Source organism: Crocodylus porosus, unplaced genomic scaffold (assembly GCF_001723895.1).
Source record: "Crocodylus porosus isolate Cpor-Errol unplaced genomic scaffold, CroPor_comp1, whole genome shotgun sequence".
Lineage (NCBI taxonomy): Eukaryota > Metazoa > Chordata > Crocodylia > Crocodylidae > Crocodylus > Crocodylus porosus.
Genome location: NW_017728886.1, coordinates 72,911,943 through 72,928,710, shown reverse-complemented (window position 1 = coordinate 72,928,710; position 16,768 = coordinate 72,911,943). Strand labels below are relative to the sequence as shown.

At 40.8% G+C, this 16,768-nt stretch overlaps 1 protein-coding gene across 1 annotated transcript in view; it reads left to right on the top strand.

Moving 5' to 3' along the window:
* Positions 1-15,627, top strand: part of OSBPL10 (oxysterol binding protein like 10) — a gene marked incomplete at its 5' end in the record, with an annotated part of 201,287 nt that extends 185,660 nt beyond the window's left edge. Inside the window, 4 exons of the mRNA XM_019533536.1 lie at positions 6,686-6,872; positions 8,535-8,717; positions 9,895-10,048; positions 12,834-15,627. Coding sequence (XP_019389081.1) covers positions 6,686-6,872; positions 8,535-8,717; positions 9,895-10,048; positions 12,834-12,878 — 569 coding nt within the window. The remainder of the gene's footprint in view (positions 1-6,685; positions 6,873-8,534; positions 8,718-9,894; positions 10,049-12,833) is intronic.
* Positions 15,628-16,768: the final 1,141 nt, after the last annotated feature.

Here is a 16,768-nt window from a genome sequence, read left to right as displayed (position 1 = left end):
CCAAGCCACTCATTTGGCCTAAAACTAAAAGATATGGCACCCGATTTTGTTTTATTTACCGCCCCCCACACACGCACCTCAACCCCCTCCAGCAGTGAGTACAGAGCTTGACCAATTTGGTGATCGATCTCTTTCTTGACCACAAAGCCACTACTGTGGAAGTCACCCTAATGAGCTGCTCCTTGGGAACAAATGGATTCAAAGGACAGAAGGAGCCACTGTAAACAGGATTAGTTTTGACGTCCAGTAGTATCTCAGACAGTATGACTTCCCTGACCTGATTCTATCTTGAAGCCCAAGAGCTGTGGCTGAATTAGAGTGTATCTCCTAAAATCAAAACCAGGTCTTGTCTTTACATTTGCAGTGATGGAAAATTTACTACTGCCCTTGGTAAATTGTTTTCAATGGTTGTTTATCTTCTAGGCTAATAAAATCGATGGAAAGCATGAACCTGTTGGGAATGTAGAGCAGCAGTGGTTGTTCTCTTGACTTTCAGGATCTCCCTCTATCCTCTCTATATTTTCTTACTGTCAGACAACACTGCTATGATGTATGCTGATTACCAACACTTAACCTTGCTCTTCTTGGAAAGAGTTCTGAGATCCACAAAGCCCTCCACATATGAATAATAAACCATCATGGTCTAGTTAAGCATGAAGGAAATAAGCAAATCAGTTGTCCCTAAACCTTTATAGTTATAATCTGATTAAAAGCACTTGAGGTGCTTATTATTTTATACCACTGTAGAATCCATATAATAAAGATTCTGTTGCATGTTGTACAACGTGGTTTCAGTTTGCCTGGAAACTGGTTCAGTGCCGTGAATTTCAATCTGTCTTTTTGCAATTTTGGGTTTAGCTAGGGTTTAAACACCATGCGTTTGCTAGCATATTTGCAATAGTTGTTTGGTGTGAACCTGTTTTTGCTAAATTTTCCCAACTTTAAAATAAGTACTTCAGTGTGATGTTTTTCCACTCTACTCTCTTAAGGCAGCTGTGGGAATTAGATTGATCTATAGTTTGTTTTTACTTACTACTTTTAAAAACCTAACACACAGAAGGAGAAGGTGCATGTCTATAGTACCAGTCTTCTCATGGGTGGGTGTGTGTGTATATACGCATGTGTAAGGGAGGAAGAGGTATTGTGCCTGTGCGTGCATGTGTGTGGGAATTGCTTCTCAGTTCCCCCTACATGTTATACTTCAGGCGTAATTAACTAGGTAATCGCATGTTAAGTTCTGACCCAGCTTACACAATCAACCAATTAATGGCATGATAAAACAAGCAATAAGCTACGAAGTTTTATTAACAAAAAGTGTGTAATAACTTTGTAGCTGGTTATACTCATGCTGTTAGTTGAATATGTGGCCAGTGCTCCCCTGTGCTGGGAGCACCATTGACTGAGGGGTGCAACACCAGCTGCCAGCCCCACACCTAACTAGATAGATGGCTAGATGAAAGCTTTAGAGCCAATATCAGGACCTTTTATGTAGGAATAATGGATGCGTGCGCATCCATGAATGTTCCTACATAAAGGTCCTGACATTGGCTCTATCGCTTTCATAAGGGCAGTTTTTGCAAACTGGTAGATACTAGCGTTGTGCATAGCTTTGTTTGCTGATTCGATTCAGAGGAGATTCGGCTCAATTCGGTGGCCGAATCTCTGAATTTGAATTGAATCAGGACACCAGTTAAAAGGTCTGAATCAATTTGAAGCCTCTGAATCTATTTGGAAAAGATTCGGGCAGTCCCTGCTTGCTGCTGCAGGGAGCTGGACCCAGGCTCCATGCCAGTAAGTAGGGGGCAGGGGGGCTGCAGGAGGGGGGAGGGGACCATGGGGGACCCCTGCCTGCTCCCCCAGCTCCCCTGAGCACTCCCTGCCTACTTTTCCAGCCTCATCAATGGCTACCCCGCCTGGCCCCAGTGTCCTGGCACTTGAAAAAAACAAACAAAAAAACCCGCCCCGCAGTCACTGGCTGGTGCAGCAGCTTTTTGGGGCTTGTGGCAGAGTCCCCCCCATGCAGCGTGGGGCAGTGGCAATTGCCCTCCCCCTCCCCCCCAGCCTGACAGGAGCCAGTGAGTGCATGGCTTTTTTTTTTGAGTCAGGATGCTGGGGCTGGGTGGGGCAGCCATTGATGGGGCTGGGAAAGCGGGTGGGGGATGGGGCCTGTTCAATTTTCAGCTGATTTTGGTGGCGGCTGAATCTTTGAATCAGATTCCTCCAGATCGATTTGGGATAGTGATTTGAATAACTGAATCGAATCACTGTCCCTCAAATCAGCCGAACCCGAAGTGAATCCTAGCTGCTTTGTACACGTCTAATAGATACAACTTTTAGATAAGAAATGGACTTACATCAGTATAATGCTAGTGACCTTGACTTTTCTCCTTTGGTCATGTGTGCTAGAATTCCTTATTGGATAAATGACATAGAGATTTAGGGTAAAGTCCACGTAGAGAATGTTACTCATCAAAGGCATCGAAGGGTAGATTCAGGATTGTATTTCTCAAATATATTTATTTGTTTTCATAAATTGAGCCTCTGTCAGTTCTAAAGACAACCTAGGATTTTGTTTTCTATTCTCTTTTTTTATTGTCTGTCTTAGTGCTTCTGACTGTAATAAATATCCTCTCCCTTCCTCCCCTGCACCCACCCTCATCCATATTGCTTTTATTAGTTGGTGTCAGACTGAGATAGCTGCAGTGAGAAGTGACAGGCTAACAGGATATGCTGAAAGCTGGTTATTCTCTCTTCATGAAACACAAGCCTCATAAAGTATCTTATTCGTTAGCTCTTCACCCATGTTTTCTCTCATACTTTCTATTATGGATGTTGGCATCTGTCACCAGCAGCTGGGACTCAGAGTTGTTAGTTTATATTCATAAGGACTGGGTTTAGAGGGGATAGGCTTGAAGTGGAATTGCAAGTTAATAGACCTAAAGAAAACTCTTTTGGTCAGCACAGCAGACTAACATCTAAAATGGGGATAGGGCTTTGACAGTGTATAAATTGGGAAATGGAAGCATTTGTGCAAAGGGAGTATTAAGTATTTGGGGTGTATTGTAGGTGGTGGTGATTTTCCTAAGGAGTCCGATATTATTCCGAATTTGGGAGTTCAGAGGTCTGTATGAATATTAAATACTGTATTAACACTGCATTTGTGTCAAATGGCATATCACAAGGATTGGTAGGTAGGAACAAAATCTACTATGTATTTCCCCTTATTTGCTTGTAAAGTCGATATAATTTTTAGAAACCTCCTTGGCAGCTGGAGAAGGGGCAAAAGATTTTTTTTTCAAAATAAAGGTAAACCTGTTTTAATATCTGCAGCAAAGCAACTCTGGTGTCATCTCTGCAGGAGCTGATTAGTATTAAACATATGGCACAGAACAAGATTCACTTTCAGATTTGTACACTGTGATAAGCTCTGCCAGGTGGGCAATCCTCCTAAATGGTCAGGTATAAAATGTGTTCTAAATAAGCTGCTTGTCTCTAAGAGTTGGAAGTTCATAGAGAAGGTAAATTATAATGTTGCATGCGTTTGAACTCCTTGGGGGAGAGACAATAATGGAGGTACAATAATCTGTATGTGAGATATTTTAAGATAATCTCACCAGTTAAGTGTGATTAGTTGAAATGTGACTTGAACCTGGCATTTTAAAAGTAGTAAGGGGAAACTGTCTTAAAACTAGAATTTAAGCCAGCCTGTGTAAAATATAGGCACTTTGGGTGTTTATACTCTACCTCTGGGAGGTGGGGGATGGGGGAGTGCTTTAATTGGAGCAGCTGCTCTGATTAAAGTGCCCAGTGTCGCATGTATCGGCATCCCTGTGCTGCAGAAAGGTGGTGGTGGTGCTTTAACTGAAGCTTCTCAAATGAGCTTTAGTTAGTGTCCCCACTGCTATTCTTCGACATAGGGATACTGATCCACGTGACACTGGAGTCTGCTGGGGTGCCGTAATTACCATGCTCCAGCAGACTCAATCAAGTCTGCATGTGTATAGGTACCCTTTCTGTTGAGACTTGAATGTGAAAGATCTGTTTGCTTTAATACTGATGTATTGGTCTGTCATTGGTTTCCTGCTTCATCTTAGGAGAGTAAATCCTTAGCGATAAGGCAGTTACTAACAAGTGAGGAAATGGTAACTACAGTTATATGGCATGTTTCTGACAGGGTGACTGTAATTTCTTCCCAATAGTTTGTTCTCAGAAAAGTGCATAGTTCAGGTTTACTGTAATATTTTGGGCTGTTAGGCTAGCAGCATCTTCAGTTACTGACATTAACCTAAGAGTCTGCCATATTACTCTGGAAACTTTGGGCCTTTCAAATGCAGTATAGTTTGTTTGTTATTTTCCTGTGTTTCTTATTCAGTGTTGCCTCACCTCCCAGATGCTCTATAGTTCTCTTCAGGGGGTAAAGGTGTCAACTGTTTCATTATTGGCAGATTGAGATTTTGGGGTGGCAGAATAAGTGGTTCTGAAAAACAGTGGTGGTTGTTATACCTCTCTGGGTGGAGCATTTCCAGTCTCTTGGTGTCTAAACCTTAGAAGCCTCCTTACTATAGTCAGTCCTCTGGATTGAAATACCACATTTTAAATAAAGGCCACATACAGACATTCAGTTTCTCCAGAAAGAGTTGCTGCTGTCCCAGGAGAAACGTTCACTCCAGGAGAGAAATAACCCAGCAACAACCAGGGTTAAATCGCTTCCAGAAGAATTTCTCTTGGGAGAGCAAATGTCTGCACATGTCTCCAGAGGAGAGTCTTCCAGCAACCCAGGGTGCTTTTCTCCCATCCTCTCCCTCCAGAGAAACAGAGTGAACTCTGCTGTTCCAGCCAGGCAGGGAGCAGGAGGCCCCCCCCACCCTTTACACAATCCCACATTGTGCTGCTGGGAGATCAGCAAATCAGGGCTGCCCTGTACACTGCAGCCATCTGTTTCTAAGCAGACTGAAAGTATCTGCAGAGCACACTGAGATGTGTGCCCAGGGACCCCCTGACTGGGCAGCATCACCACTGCAAGCTGTCTGCTCTTCAAAGGCTCAGCAGTTGAATGCTTGCTCAGGCATCTCTGGGCAAGCTTTTCTACCAGGAAAACAAAACTGGGAGAATTTTCCCAGATCATTTGAATGTGTGTACACAGCCAAAGCTGTATTGGAGCTCTTTCCTTTTTAAGCTCTGAATCCTTCAGATCAGTGTTGATAAACTAAGAATATTGATAATGTCCTGGCCCTATATTGGGGTTTTCCTCTGTAAATTGCTTTACAGAATAAGTTTGTGTGATTTATTTCCCATTTTACGAATGAAACAAACCGATAATGAATACCAATAATTTCCTAATTTTTTGCAACTTTTTCACCTAATGGTAAGGGTGTTGGGATGAATCATATTAGTATCAAGGCTTTTATGTCCAGTTTGGTTTCACATTATTTTTATCTGATGGTCAAAGATTCTCTGAAATCTAAGGATCTACTCTGTGGGGTTTTCTTTCTTTTTTCCCCCCTTTTAATCTGTTGCCAAGAAATTTTTCAAAGCCTCTCTCTGCTCAAAGGAAACTGTAAATATAAAAGAGGGGAAAATATAAGAAGCCTCATCAAAATAAATTCAAGTAACCTTTTCTTTTTTTGCGACTGGCTTTATAGGCGAACAGCTAAGAATATTTGTTGTTGTAGAATTAGTGTGCACTTATGTTGATCACTTCCCTCCTTGCTATACTTGATTAGTGCTGTATCTTGTCTTGAAATACCAGCCACTAATGGTGGGACAGACCTGATTTGGTATCTTCTGAGTGTTGTTGCAGGCTAAGGTAGAGAGATTGTATGATCAGGCAGGAGGTTCCCTTAAATAGCTTAGAAAATTCCTGTTCCCTGCCGTTGATGCTCCCCAGCTAGAACCAGTCAGACTTAAAGCAGTTTTCCAACTGCCCCTTCAGCAAAGACAAAGAAGCTGATGGGAAGTGAGGGGAGAGACTTGGTGGCAGTAGATAGAATGCAAAATGAGTGAAGATCACTCAGATGTGTGTGACAACAACATAATCAGAAATTGCACTTACTCTGTCCTGTTAATTGTCATTTTAATAAAATCCAGAGCTGCAAAAAGGCCTTTTGCTTGAGCCAGAGTCTTTTGGCAGGAGTTTTGCTGTATTTCCAGTTTCTGAGGGCCTTTTTGCAAAGAAATTTTGGGCAGCTCCTCTGCACATGAACACATGAAACTGGTTTTAAGCTGTCATTATGCAGCTTGGTTACACCACTCCAGGGTAGGATTCTCTCTGATCCATGTTACCCAGCTAATATGTAACTATAGTAGGCCACACGTTAGTGTAAACACTGCACCTGCCCCCCCCCACTGGCCTGGATCTGGCTTTCTGGCCCCCTGCAGCTCTCCTCACTTACTTACAGCTGCCCTCACTGTCTGTCCCAGGGAGCAGGCAGGGGAGCCCAGGCTGGGAGGGGTAGTAGAGTCTTACTTTTTAGTCCTTTAGGCCCCTTTGGCCTGAAGTGTGAGGCTCCAACCGTGAGCTAGGACTAAATACCGATCAACAATCATGCATCTTAATGTAAGGTGGAACAAAGCCCTGAGTTTGTGTACTGAGTTTTGATGGCAGACAGAGCCAGTTGGGGGCAGGTTCCCACTGGTAGTTTACTGTTTCACTTTCAGCCTCTTTTTTGCCCCTCCTCCCCCCCAGGTGTTCTTTACTTGATGGATCACGAAGAGGAGTATGTCTTCACCCTGCCCAGTGCCTATGCTCGTTCTATACTCACCATTCCCTGGGTTGAGCTTGGAGGTAAAGTCAGTATTAACTGCGCCAAGACCGGCTACTCGGCTACTGTCACATTCCACACCAAGCCTTTCTATGGAGGAAAAGTTCACAGGTATTGAAACAGCTGCTTATTGGCTGCTTGGCTGACTTGTGTAGTGCATTTTGGGGAAAAAAGCCAAAGAAGTTGTGTCTGAAAGCTTGCAAAGAACTTTTTTCCAACTACTCAGTTAATCTAATAAAAGATATCACATCTAGGCAAAGAAGCTTGCCTGCCTATATTTCTTGAAATAGCGCAAGTAATGCTGTGTGGGATTGGTCTTGGCTTGGAGTCTTGACTGCATACTGCGTACAGTTGTTTTTTGTTTGTTTTTTTTTTTTCCATTACTGTCTCTGAAACAAGATACAAAACAAGAGTGACTGATTGTAGAAAAACCTGCAGCACATTTTTTTTTGGAAGTATACTTAACACAGTGCAATGCACTCCTTTAGGACATTGGTCTCAAGGGAAGCAGTATAAGCATTTCCTTACCTGAAAATACACCTGTTTAATCTCTAAAAAATCTTAGCCTTTGTCTTGTAAAAGTGTGGGACAGGTCACTGTGTGCACATTTCTCCCATCACTTGTGTTCATGCAGCGAAGGGCTACCATAGCTGTAGGGCCAGCTCCCCTTCTGCCTGGGTGTACACAGACTCCTGGTGCTTCCCTGTGCGGAATTGGGTTCTGTGGATTGCTGAACAAGGGAGGGAGTTGATCAGGGAAAGTGTTTCTGAACTGCAATAGCTCTTCTAGCAGGAAGCACACAGCTAACCACTCTGGATTCCCTTTGTGGGGTATAGTGATGGGGCCATGTGCCTCCTTGTCTTACTTGGGAAGAGGGTTTAGATGATGTTTCCCTCTTGGCTCTCCTGTGAATAGATCATAATGTTGATAAGATTCTGCAGCCTATTGGGCTGGGGCATTTTGTGCAGGTTCCTTTTTGTTAAATCCATCTACATGCTCTTGAATACCTACATAAAACAAAAGTGCAATGGCTGACCGTTGCCAAAAACATCAGCACTGGCCATTTGTGCACAGTGGTATTGTGAGGTGCTGTGGAATAGGTGGAGACCATTGAGTAGGGGAAATTGGGAAGTTTTGTAAGGTGCATTTTCAGATGTCTGGTTTGCTCTATTAACAGAAGGCAGAGAGCCAAAATTACCTTTTGGTGCATTTGCTAGTTGTTTACAAAATAAATCCCAAATCTTCCAGCAGCTGTTTTGTCTGCAGGGCCCGTTTCAGAGCATGATCCCTCACTGGCTTGTCAACCAGTTCCCTAGCAGGGAATGGTGGGATAAATATTTAGAGTAGAATTCACTTTTCTCACCTGGCTATAATAATACTAAGGTGCTAAGTTCAGGCTTTGTGCTTTTCAATCTTGACATTCCTTTAATGTAATATTAAGGATTTCTTGCATAGCCACACCAAAGCAAATAAATTCAGAGTTACAGCAGAAAACCTCTGACTGTTTCTTAATTTAACTGAGGTCACTTATGTCTGGAAGACGAGGAGGAAAAATATTAGAAGGTATGGCTGGAATACCAGCACAGCTTTACCATGGCCTGTGCTTGCTTTTTCTTTAGGAACAGAAATCAGATTCCTGTTTTTTACTGTTTGTTTTAATGCAAGAGTATACTCGAACTTCGAAAAGTAACTTGGAACCCTAGTGGCTGATGACCTTTCTGATGTGCTGCAATAAAATAGTCCGAATATTTTACCATGTCTTGCTTTAATCAGGGTTACAGCAGAAGTGAAACACAATCCCACTGGTACCATTGTTTGTAAGGCACAAGGGGAGTGGAACGGCATGCTGGAATTTACATACAGCAATGGAGAAACCAAAGTGATTGACACCACTAAGCTGCCAGTTATCCGAAAAAAGATTAGACCAATAGTGAAACAAGGACCATTGGAATCAAGGTGAGAATGTGGGCACAATGCTATTCTGATTATGAGATAAAAACAGTAAGCAAGCTTTATGACCAAATGTATCCATCCAGAGCTATATAACGCAAGTGGTACATGGATCTTTCCAGAGCCAATAAGCTGTACTTTTTAAATGTTATTTCTGTTTTCATATTTCCCCAAAGGAAAATTTGAGAGAGAGAGAAGCCTGTAATTCCCTGGTGCTTGTTTTATGTTTATAACCCCAACCAGTATATTATTACCTTTCAGTCTCTGAACACTTACTGTTAATGCTTTTAAAATAAAATGCTCACTTTATCACTATTGAAAATTACACATTAAAATGTTATGACAGCTTTTGGTCAATGTTTTTTGTGCATCGCACAATCTGTCTAAGTAATCTTTGGTTGCTATGCTATTGAGGGACATTTTATGTGGATATTGTCAAACATGTGAGGGCTGAATTTGATTCCAACTGAAAACAGTTGCAAGAAGTGTAAGAATACAGCACTGGAAGGGACCTCTGGGGTCCTAGTACCCTAGTGGAAATTGCCATCAATATTTTTCTCTTTTTTTTAATAAACTTGTTTAGAATAAAGCATCTTAAAGTAATATGGATGCAAAAAGACTGCATTGCCCTCCCTCTGCTAAGTGTGCCAATGGGTCTAATGTGCCCTTATTATAAATCTATACCAAGTCTGGAAAAAGTAGCCATCAAAACTGTGTAATGATTTGCAGATATTAAGGCCAAATTTTCAAGAACTGAAAACTCAGCAGCTCCCATTCAGGCATTTAAATGAAGTGAGAAAGTGGGAGCAGAGCCCTTCTGCAAATTTGACCCATACTTTGGTGGGGTGGATTGTAAGAACTAAAAAGGTGGTGGGGGGAGGTATCTACAGGAAATTATTTCAAGCTTAAATAATATAAGCAAGACATTAAATCACAAGTAGTAGTAGTTGTTTGTATCTATTGTTGGTATCTGTTTAAGTGTAATGAAAATGATTGACTAGATGGTGATAAGTAAGAATATTAGATAATGGCGCAAGTAGAGTACTGAATGGAGAATGCACCACGCTTCTAGTAAAGAGGATGAGCAAGTTTCCTCCATACATTTACCCTACCAAGAGTTTTGTTGGTTCTGGGACGCTCTAATTCAGTCTTGTCTGTGTGTTGTGTGTAATTGATCACTCAGGCATCTTTGGCAGCACGTTACCAGTTGTCTGAAAGAAGGCAATATTGATGCAGCAACAGAGCACAAGCACCGCCTTGAGGAGAGGCAGCGAGTAGAGGAGGGGCAACGTGTGGCTATTAATGCTCTTTGGAAACCAAAATACTTTACCAGAGAGGTAATGTAAATCCCACAAAGCATTTATTTGCTATTTTGAGACTAAGATGGAGTGTAATGGAGCCTCTTGCCTATTGGGCGTGTGTGAGTGCAAACAGTGAGAATCAGCTTTTGATTTTTTTTTAATAACATGGTGATCATGTGCCTAGAAATGCAGTGATCTTTCAAACGTTGGCTCTTAAAAGTAGAATTTGTAACCATTGTTCATTTTCTTTCACCCTGCCTTTTAGCTGGAGGTAGGTAAGGCCTGATGTTGACGAATGGTTGCCTAACATTTGTTTAGATTTTTGGCCATTAAATAAGTACCTTTGATTCTCTGCAGTGCTAGTTATCCATTGACCTGGCAGCCAGTAAATTGAAGTGAATGGGAGCTGTGAATACTCAGCCAGGAACTTGACTATCAGTTGTTTTTTTTTTTTAATGTAAGAGGCATCTACACGTGGCTTTACATGCCTAACTAAAATAGACTTTTTGGTTTAGTTTCTACTTCATGAGCATTTGGTATTCTGTTAGTAATTTCCTTTATATAGTCTGAGCAGTGCTGATTGTTTATTACTGTTCTACTAGGATACTGAAACCCAAAGGAGTCCAATGTTAAAACAGCTACATGAAAGAATGATGGAGATTTTTAGAAACAACCTGTCACTTCCTAGAAAGAATGGATCTGATAGAGAGTAATGCTTAGAATACTATTTTTAGCAATGAGTAGAAACCCTTCTTCCTACTTGGCATTTTCTAAAACGATTACTTGTAGCTAGCTACCTGGCTGTCATTTCAGACACCAGCACCTACCAAGCAGTGCAACAGATGCCAGCATAGGTGCAGTACTTCTGCATATGAGTAGTATCCTTGAAATGTATGGGAACTGTTTATGTATATAAAATTACTTGCATGCAGCGTGTTTGCACAATGGGAGTAGCAAGAAGCAATTCACAGGCCTTTTATTACTCAGTGACAGTTGCTCACTGTCAGTATCAGCAACTTTTGGGATTCTCTGCCTACTATATTTACTTGAATACAGGATGAATTTCCCCCACACCCCACCCCACCTGAGGCAGCAATGGGAAAAAGCCTGACTCCTCATCTTATATTCACATAAAAGGAGACCTCATTAAATACATTGTCTATCCTTTAAACTGCTGCCAAAAGCAGCATGTGCTCAGAACTGGAAACCAACTATGAAGTTGATTAAATGCAGCCAACATTGAGCATGACTATAAAACCCCTTTTTTTCACATGCCCTATATTGGGCATACATACTGGTGGGAACATACCACAAGGACAAGTTAGTGCAGCTCTTCTGAATAAAATATATAGGAGTGCCCACGGCATGCAGTCCCTCTCAGCACCAACTCTCTTTTTCAAGTCACGATGAGCCACAAGACTGAATACATTTCAGCTTCCTTTTCACTCACACAGCTGAGTTACATCTTTCTTTCCCATTTCCGGTGATTCTTGTTTTTTCACTAGCTTTAAATATCTGTCAAACATCAGGGGGTCTCAAACAGTTCATCCAAAATCCCTCTATTGCCACCCCCTTCTCAGCCTGTTGCATACAAGCTTAACCCCAGCCTCTGTGAAGTGGAGCCAGACCAGGTTGCCTACCTCATCTGCATAGACATTTTAGGAGGATCCCAGGACTTGTGACAAGAACACTTGGTTCCCGTGGGGACTAATTAGCACATGGATCCGTAGTGTGTTGGGTGGGTTAGTATCTGGAGCATGCACGCATACTGAGCTGTGCTGAGCTATGGGGTCTCCATGGCTTGAAACACAGTTGACTCTGCTCTGGCCTAGCCAATGAACTATATGGTAAGTTGCGAGCCTTTGGGGTTTGGACTAATACCACACAGTCTGCGCTATATATAAGTAGGTACAAAAGTACTTTTTAAAAGTGTGTTTATGGAGTAGCTATATTAAAACTTGCAGCAGTTTCAAAAAAGGGAAAATGTATCAATTCTTGAAGAACTAATTGTTTGGGTGCCTGTAATTTGCCTGTATGCAGATTACTACTGGTTTGTTTATTTTGAGGTCAGTGTTTTCAGATATGCCCCTCCCTTGCATGTGCTCATGGAAAACAAATCTGACGTTGAATGGATGAGGTGCTGCAGGGGGAAGGAGTTAGAGGAGGGCAGAAGGCAAAGGGGCTTGCCTCTCAGATGTATTTTCTGTGATGTGGCAGTGGGAAAGGGACAAATTCAAGGCCAACCTCCAATAATTACTTTGGAGATAATTTAAACAAGTTACTTCATGAAATATCATCTCTACACAAAATGTTAACCTCCAGCTTTGCCTGCTGTCACTACAGTCAGTGAAGCATTTTCTGTGGATGGAGGGTAGGATATGACCCAAAATGTTTGGGCCGTTTTTTCCATTGTTATGGAGGTTGAAGCAAGATGTTTCGAACCAGGTCTACGTGGCATACCTGGATGTTTAATAATCCACTGTTTCTTTAAAACTAAAAATATATATATTCAGGCCAGTTTAAAAATGTGCTTTTCTAATAATAGCCCTTTCAACTAACTTTTAAAGTTGATCTGCCCTTGGTGAGTGTAACAGCCTCTTCAACAAGGGAAAATCCGACTGCACTCTAATACTTCTCTGTTTTAGGAGTCTTGGATATAGTCATTCTAGTATGTACAATATTTTCAGACATCAGTGTGATTTATTTTTGTAGCTGATATTGTTAAATTAACTTGTGCTGAATATTTTTGGGGTGTGGCTGTGTGTTTGTGTGTATAAAATATTAAAAGTTCATTTGTAAAATCTCCCTAATTTTCTTACAGGGCGATGGTTGGATATACTTCAATCCCCTCTGGAAGGCCTATTGACAAGACAAAGTGCACTGTTGTCGTATAACAAAAACATCTTAGAGGCATTAAAATGATGCAGTATATAACCTTCAGGTGTCATAAGTCCAGTTATAACAAGATACAAGTGGGAAGCTATATACTGTGAATGATGCATCTCAAAATAGCTACAAGCTCAAGTTTTAATCTAGAGCCATTTTGTGTGTGTGTGTGTGTGTGTGTGAATACACACACATGCTATGTATTGATATATATATGTAAACATATTATACACACTAACAGTGATTCAAGACCTTTTCCTTTAAGTGGTAGTACACAGAGCTCTCATTGAAGTCAATGAGGGTTCCCTGTGGTGTGCTTGCAGGATTAGGCCTTGTGTTGGTATTCAGAATACTTTTTTATTAGTACAGTTTAAGGTTTTCTATTTTTCACTTTTGCCAAAAATGTTTTGCACTTATAAAATGTGAATTGTTCCCCACAGGCCATTGGTCAGTCTGAACAGTGGCTAAATAATTCAGAATTTCACGTAAGAATGATGCATTGACCAACGTTCTCTTCGGGATATTGGTTTACTGGCATGACTTCCTGTCACTTATAAACGTGCAGTTTCTGCCACCTTATAAAAAGTAGCAATATCATAAGAAATCTGTTCATTCCAGTCCTAGGTGTCCTGTTAGCTTGTGTTCCAGAGAGATGCTTAATATTTTGCGTGCCCATTTGTTCAACCCATTGACCCTGGAAATGGTTGGGTATCTGTCTGTGGCAGTGATTATGGTGGGGAAGGCTGGTGGTGTTGGGCTGACTTACTTGAAAGTCCATAAGTTTTGTGTTAAAGCTCCAAGCAGTTCTGTATTTATTGTCTCTGATCTCTCTCCCTTTTGGTTCAGTTGATTGCTATTTTACCAGAGCGAACTTATGTCTAGCTGTCTCATAAAAAACAACTATTACGCCAAAAAATAAATGATGTGGAAACTTACTTCTCTACAGTGAATAAGGGCTTCAGTAATTAAAAATTGTGGGGCCATAATGTTTTGCAGTGTAAAAATCTATAGTTGATTTTACTTTGTAAGGTAACCACTGTGATGATAAGAAAGTAAACTTCAAAAACCAATGTATTAAAGTTTTTAGTTGCATTTCATTCCCTATCTGTAAAAGTGAGATGTGTTGATTTTTGCGAGATTTACACCAGACTGACTTCTCCCCAGTACTCTTTTTTTTTTTTTTTACAGTGCCCCTTAAAAACATCACAGTATCTCTAACACACTAGCATGAATGCCTGACTTTCTGGAATATTAATTTGTGCCTTTTGCCTACATTCTTACTATAATTGCTCACATTTTCCAGATACTAGACAAATGTATTTAGACTGAAATATTGCTCGTATCTGTTCATATGTATCCATGTTTTACAAGGTTTCTTGTTTGTTTTTTTTGGTGGCTGTTAAGGTTACTGATAGGTAATGGAAAGCATTAATTGGTCATTTGGAACTGGCATTTAATTTACAGGATCTTTCAATTTTGCGCTTCAGATTCTTAATCGGGTGTGGTCCCCTTCCTCCATTCCTCCCTGTCCCTCCTCCCTCCCCCCGCCACCATTAAATTACTTTATATTTGCTTGTATATACTTATCTCAGCATGTGAAAGGCTAGGGGCTTTCTTACAGGCATTGAAACCTATTAATAATTGTAGAATGTACAGGCCCAGTATTAAGGAACACTATTTTGTAAGAAAAATTTTATTTTTAGGCTAAGTTAGCACTCTGTAATTATGTCAAAATGGTAAGAACTGAACTAACAAGTATCTTCAGGAGGATATATATTATTCATGGTCTCCAGGAGCCCGTGCACATTGGACCCACTCTTGTTTTAAAGAGGTTAGTCTGGTAAGTAACCGAAGCATTACAGAGTTGGAAGATGGTATCTTTACAAGGGGCATTCTAAAGTACAAAATCAAATAGATCAGAATCATAGTCTACTTTTTTTCAAAATCGTAGCTTTCACCCTTACCAAAGAACTGGCAACATCAAACCTTCCACATTTTTTCAAAAGTTAAGGTCTGCCTCTCTGCTTTGCTCTCGACTATTCATACTAGAACGATTCTGTTGCTATTAGGACGAGGAGTTGAAATAATTTTGCACTTCTGACTTAAGGATTTCCTTCTCTGCATGGTGGTTAGTGCATGATGACAACATCCCATTCGTGTTCAAATAAATCCTTTTGCTTTCAAGGCTGTGAAGACTCTGCTGATGTTACTATGCTATGCTCTCTCTCCTCTCTCCACCTCCTTCCCACCACAAATCAATCCTGTAAGGCAGGTCAAATACTTTTGCTTGAAAGATCTGAATCATCAACATATCCCAAAAGGAAGATTGGATAAGTGTCTTGCATATTTTTATCAGAAAAAAATATTCCATACGTTATACGAGGATACTGTACAAGAGGATTTTGAAGATTGAGCAGTAAACAACCCTTATTCTATAGCTTGTTTCAACAGGTGTCTGGCACTTCCAAATGGATACTTTCTTTTTGAATAGCCAGTGTACACTTTGAATTGTAATGTAAATCTTGATGTACTTCAGATCTAATTTTTTGTGCACACCTGTAGAACCTATGCAAACTTTTCTTTCTTATGGTATAACTGTTGAAAAAGATTTCTACCTTTATTGTTTAAAATTTTGAAATCCGGCAGTCACTTCTGATTAGCCTTCCTTTCATAATTGTGAATTAAAATTACAAACTGACAACACTGTCAATAAATGATTATTTGAATTAGTGGTGGATGCCTTTTCTCTTTCCATTATGTTAAAATGGCACCATTTGCTCAAATCTGTATATCCTTTGTACACACGTACACTTCTCTGTAACCTTCAACTACATGTTACGTGATCAGTTTTGATGCACGAGCTACTGTCACTTGAATCCTGTTTTTCAGCAGACAAGATGATATCCAACCAGGTAAGCTTTGTTTAAATTGGATCGCAGCACATGAAGAGGCTGGAAAGTTTGGTGACTGGCAGCACTAGACAACTGCAGGTAAGGATGAATGTGTGGTCTGTGCAGAGGACTGGAGACGGCACTCTTGGACTGGGATGTATGACCTAATTGACCAGTTAACAGAATGCTGATCAGCAGGCAGAAATTCCAGTGCCAGTGTATAGCCTTGACTTCCTGAAAATGATTTATTCCTTCTATACCAAAGAGTGCACGACATTTTGCAGATGAAACATGCAAAAAGCAGCGCTAGTGACAGAAATTGATATTCTTATGACCAGTGGATTCTGACAAGTATAATACAATGACTTCAACATATTTTGGGCCTACATTATTTTGCTGAAGGTTTATGTACCACTGCTACATGCCCCTCCATGTATTATTCCTCTGTGTACCACTGCCACATGTTCATGCAAGAGAACCGGAAAATGAAATTAGCAGTAGGTAAGATTGCAAGAATATGGTACAGATTTGCTACTGCTCTTTTGTGAAGATGGATGTGCCTCAAATTCTGTACCTTTTGGTACAAAGTCCAGACTTAAACTATAGGCCTTGTCGCTGTCGTCACGCTGATATTTAATGAGGATATTAATGTTACAGCTGCTTGTGGACTTAACTGCATCTCTGATGGCACCACTACTACCGTCTTCTGTATTTGTTCAGTATTCTGTACAACTGATGTAGAAAACACTTGGAAGAGGAGCAATGTGAGCATACTGTCTGGAGAGATTTTAAATATCAGGACATAAAAGACACTGCTTTCATTGTACTTGGTTAGCTTAGAAGGGCACATGCACAGGGCCATGCGTTTGCCTACATGCATGTGAGGATATATGGTTACCACTATCAGTTTAACACTGCCATGTTTTCATGGGGAAGCTGGTACTTCATTGGAGCTGATGTTCAGACCATCACCTGCAGC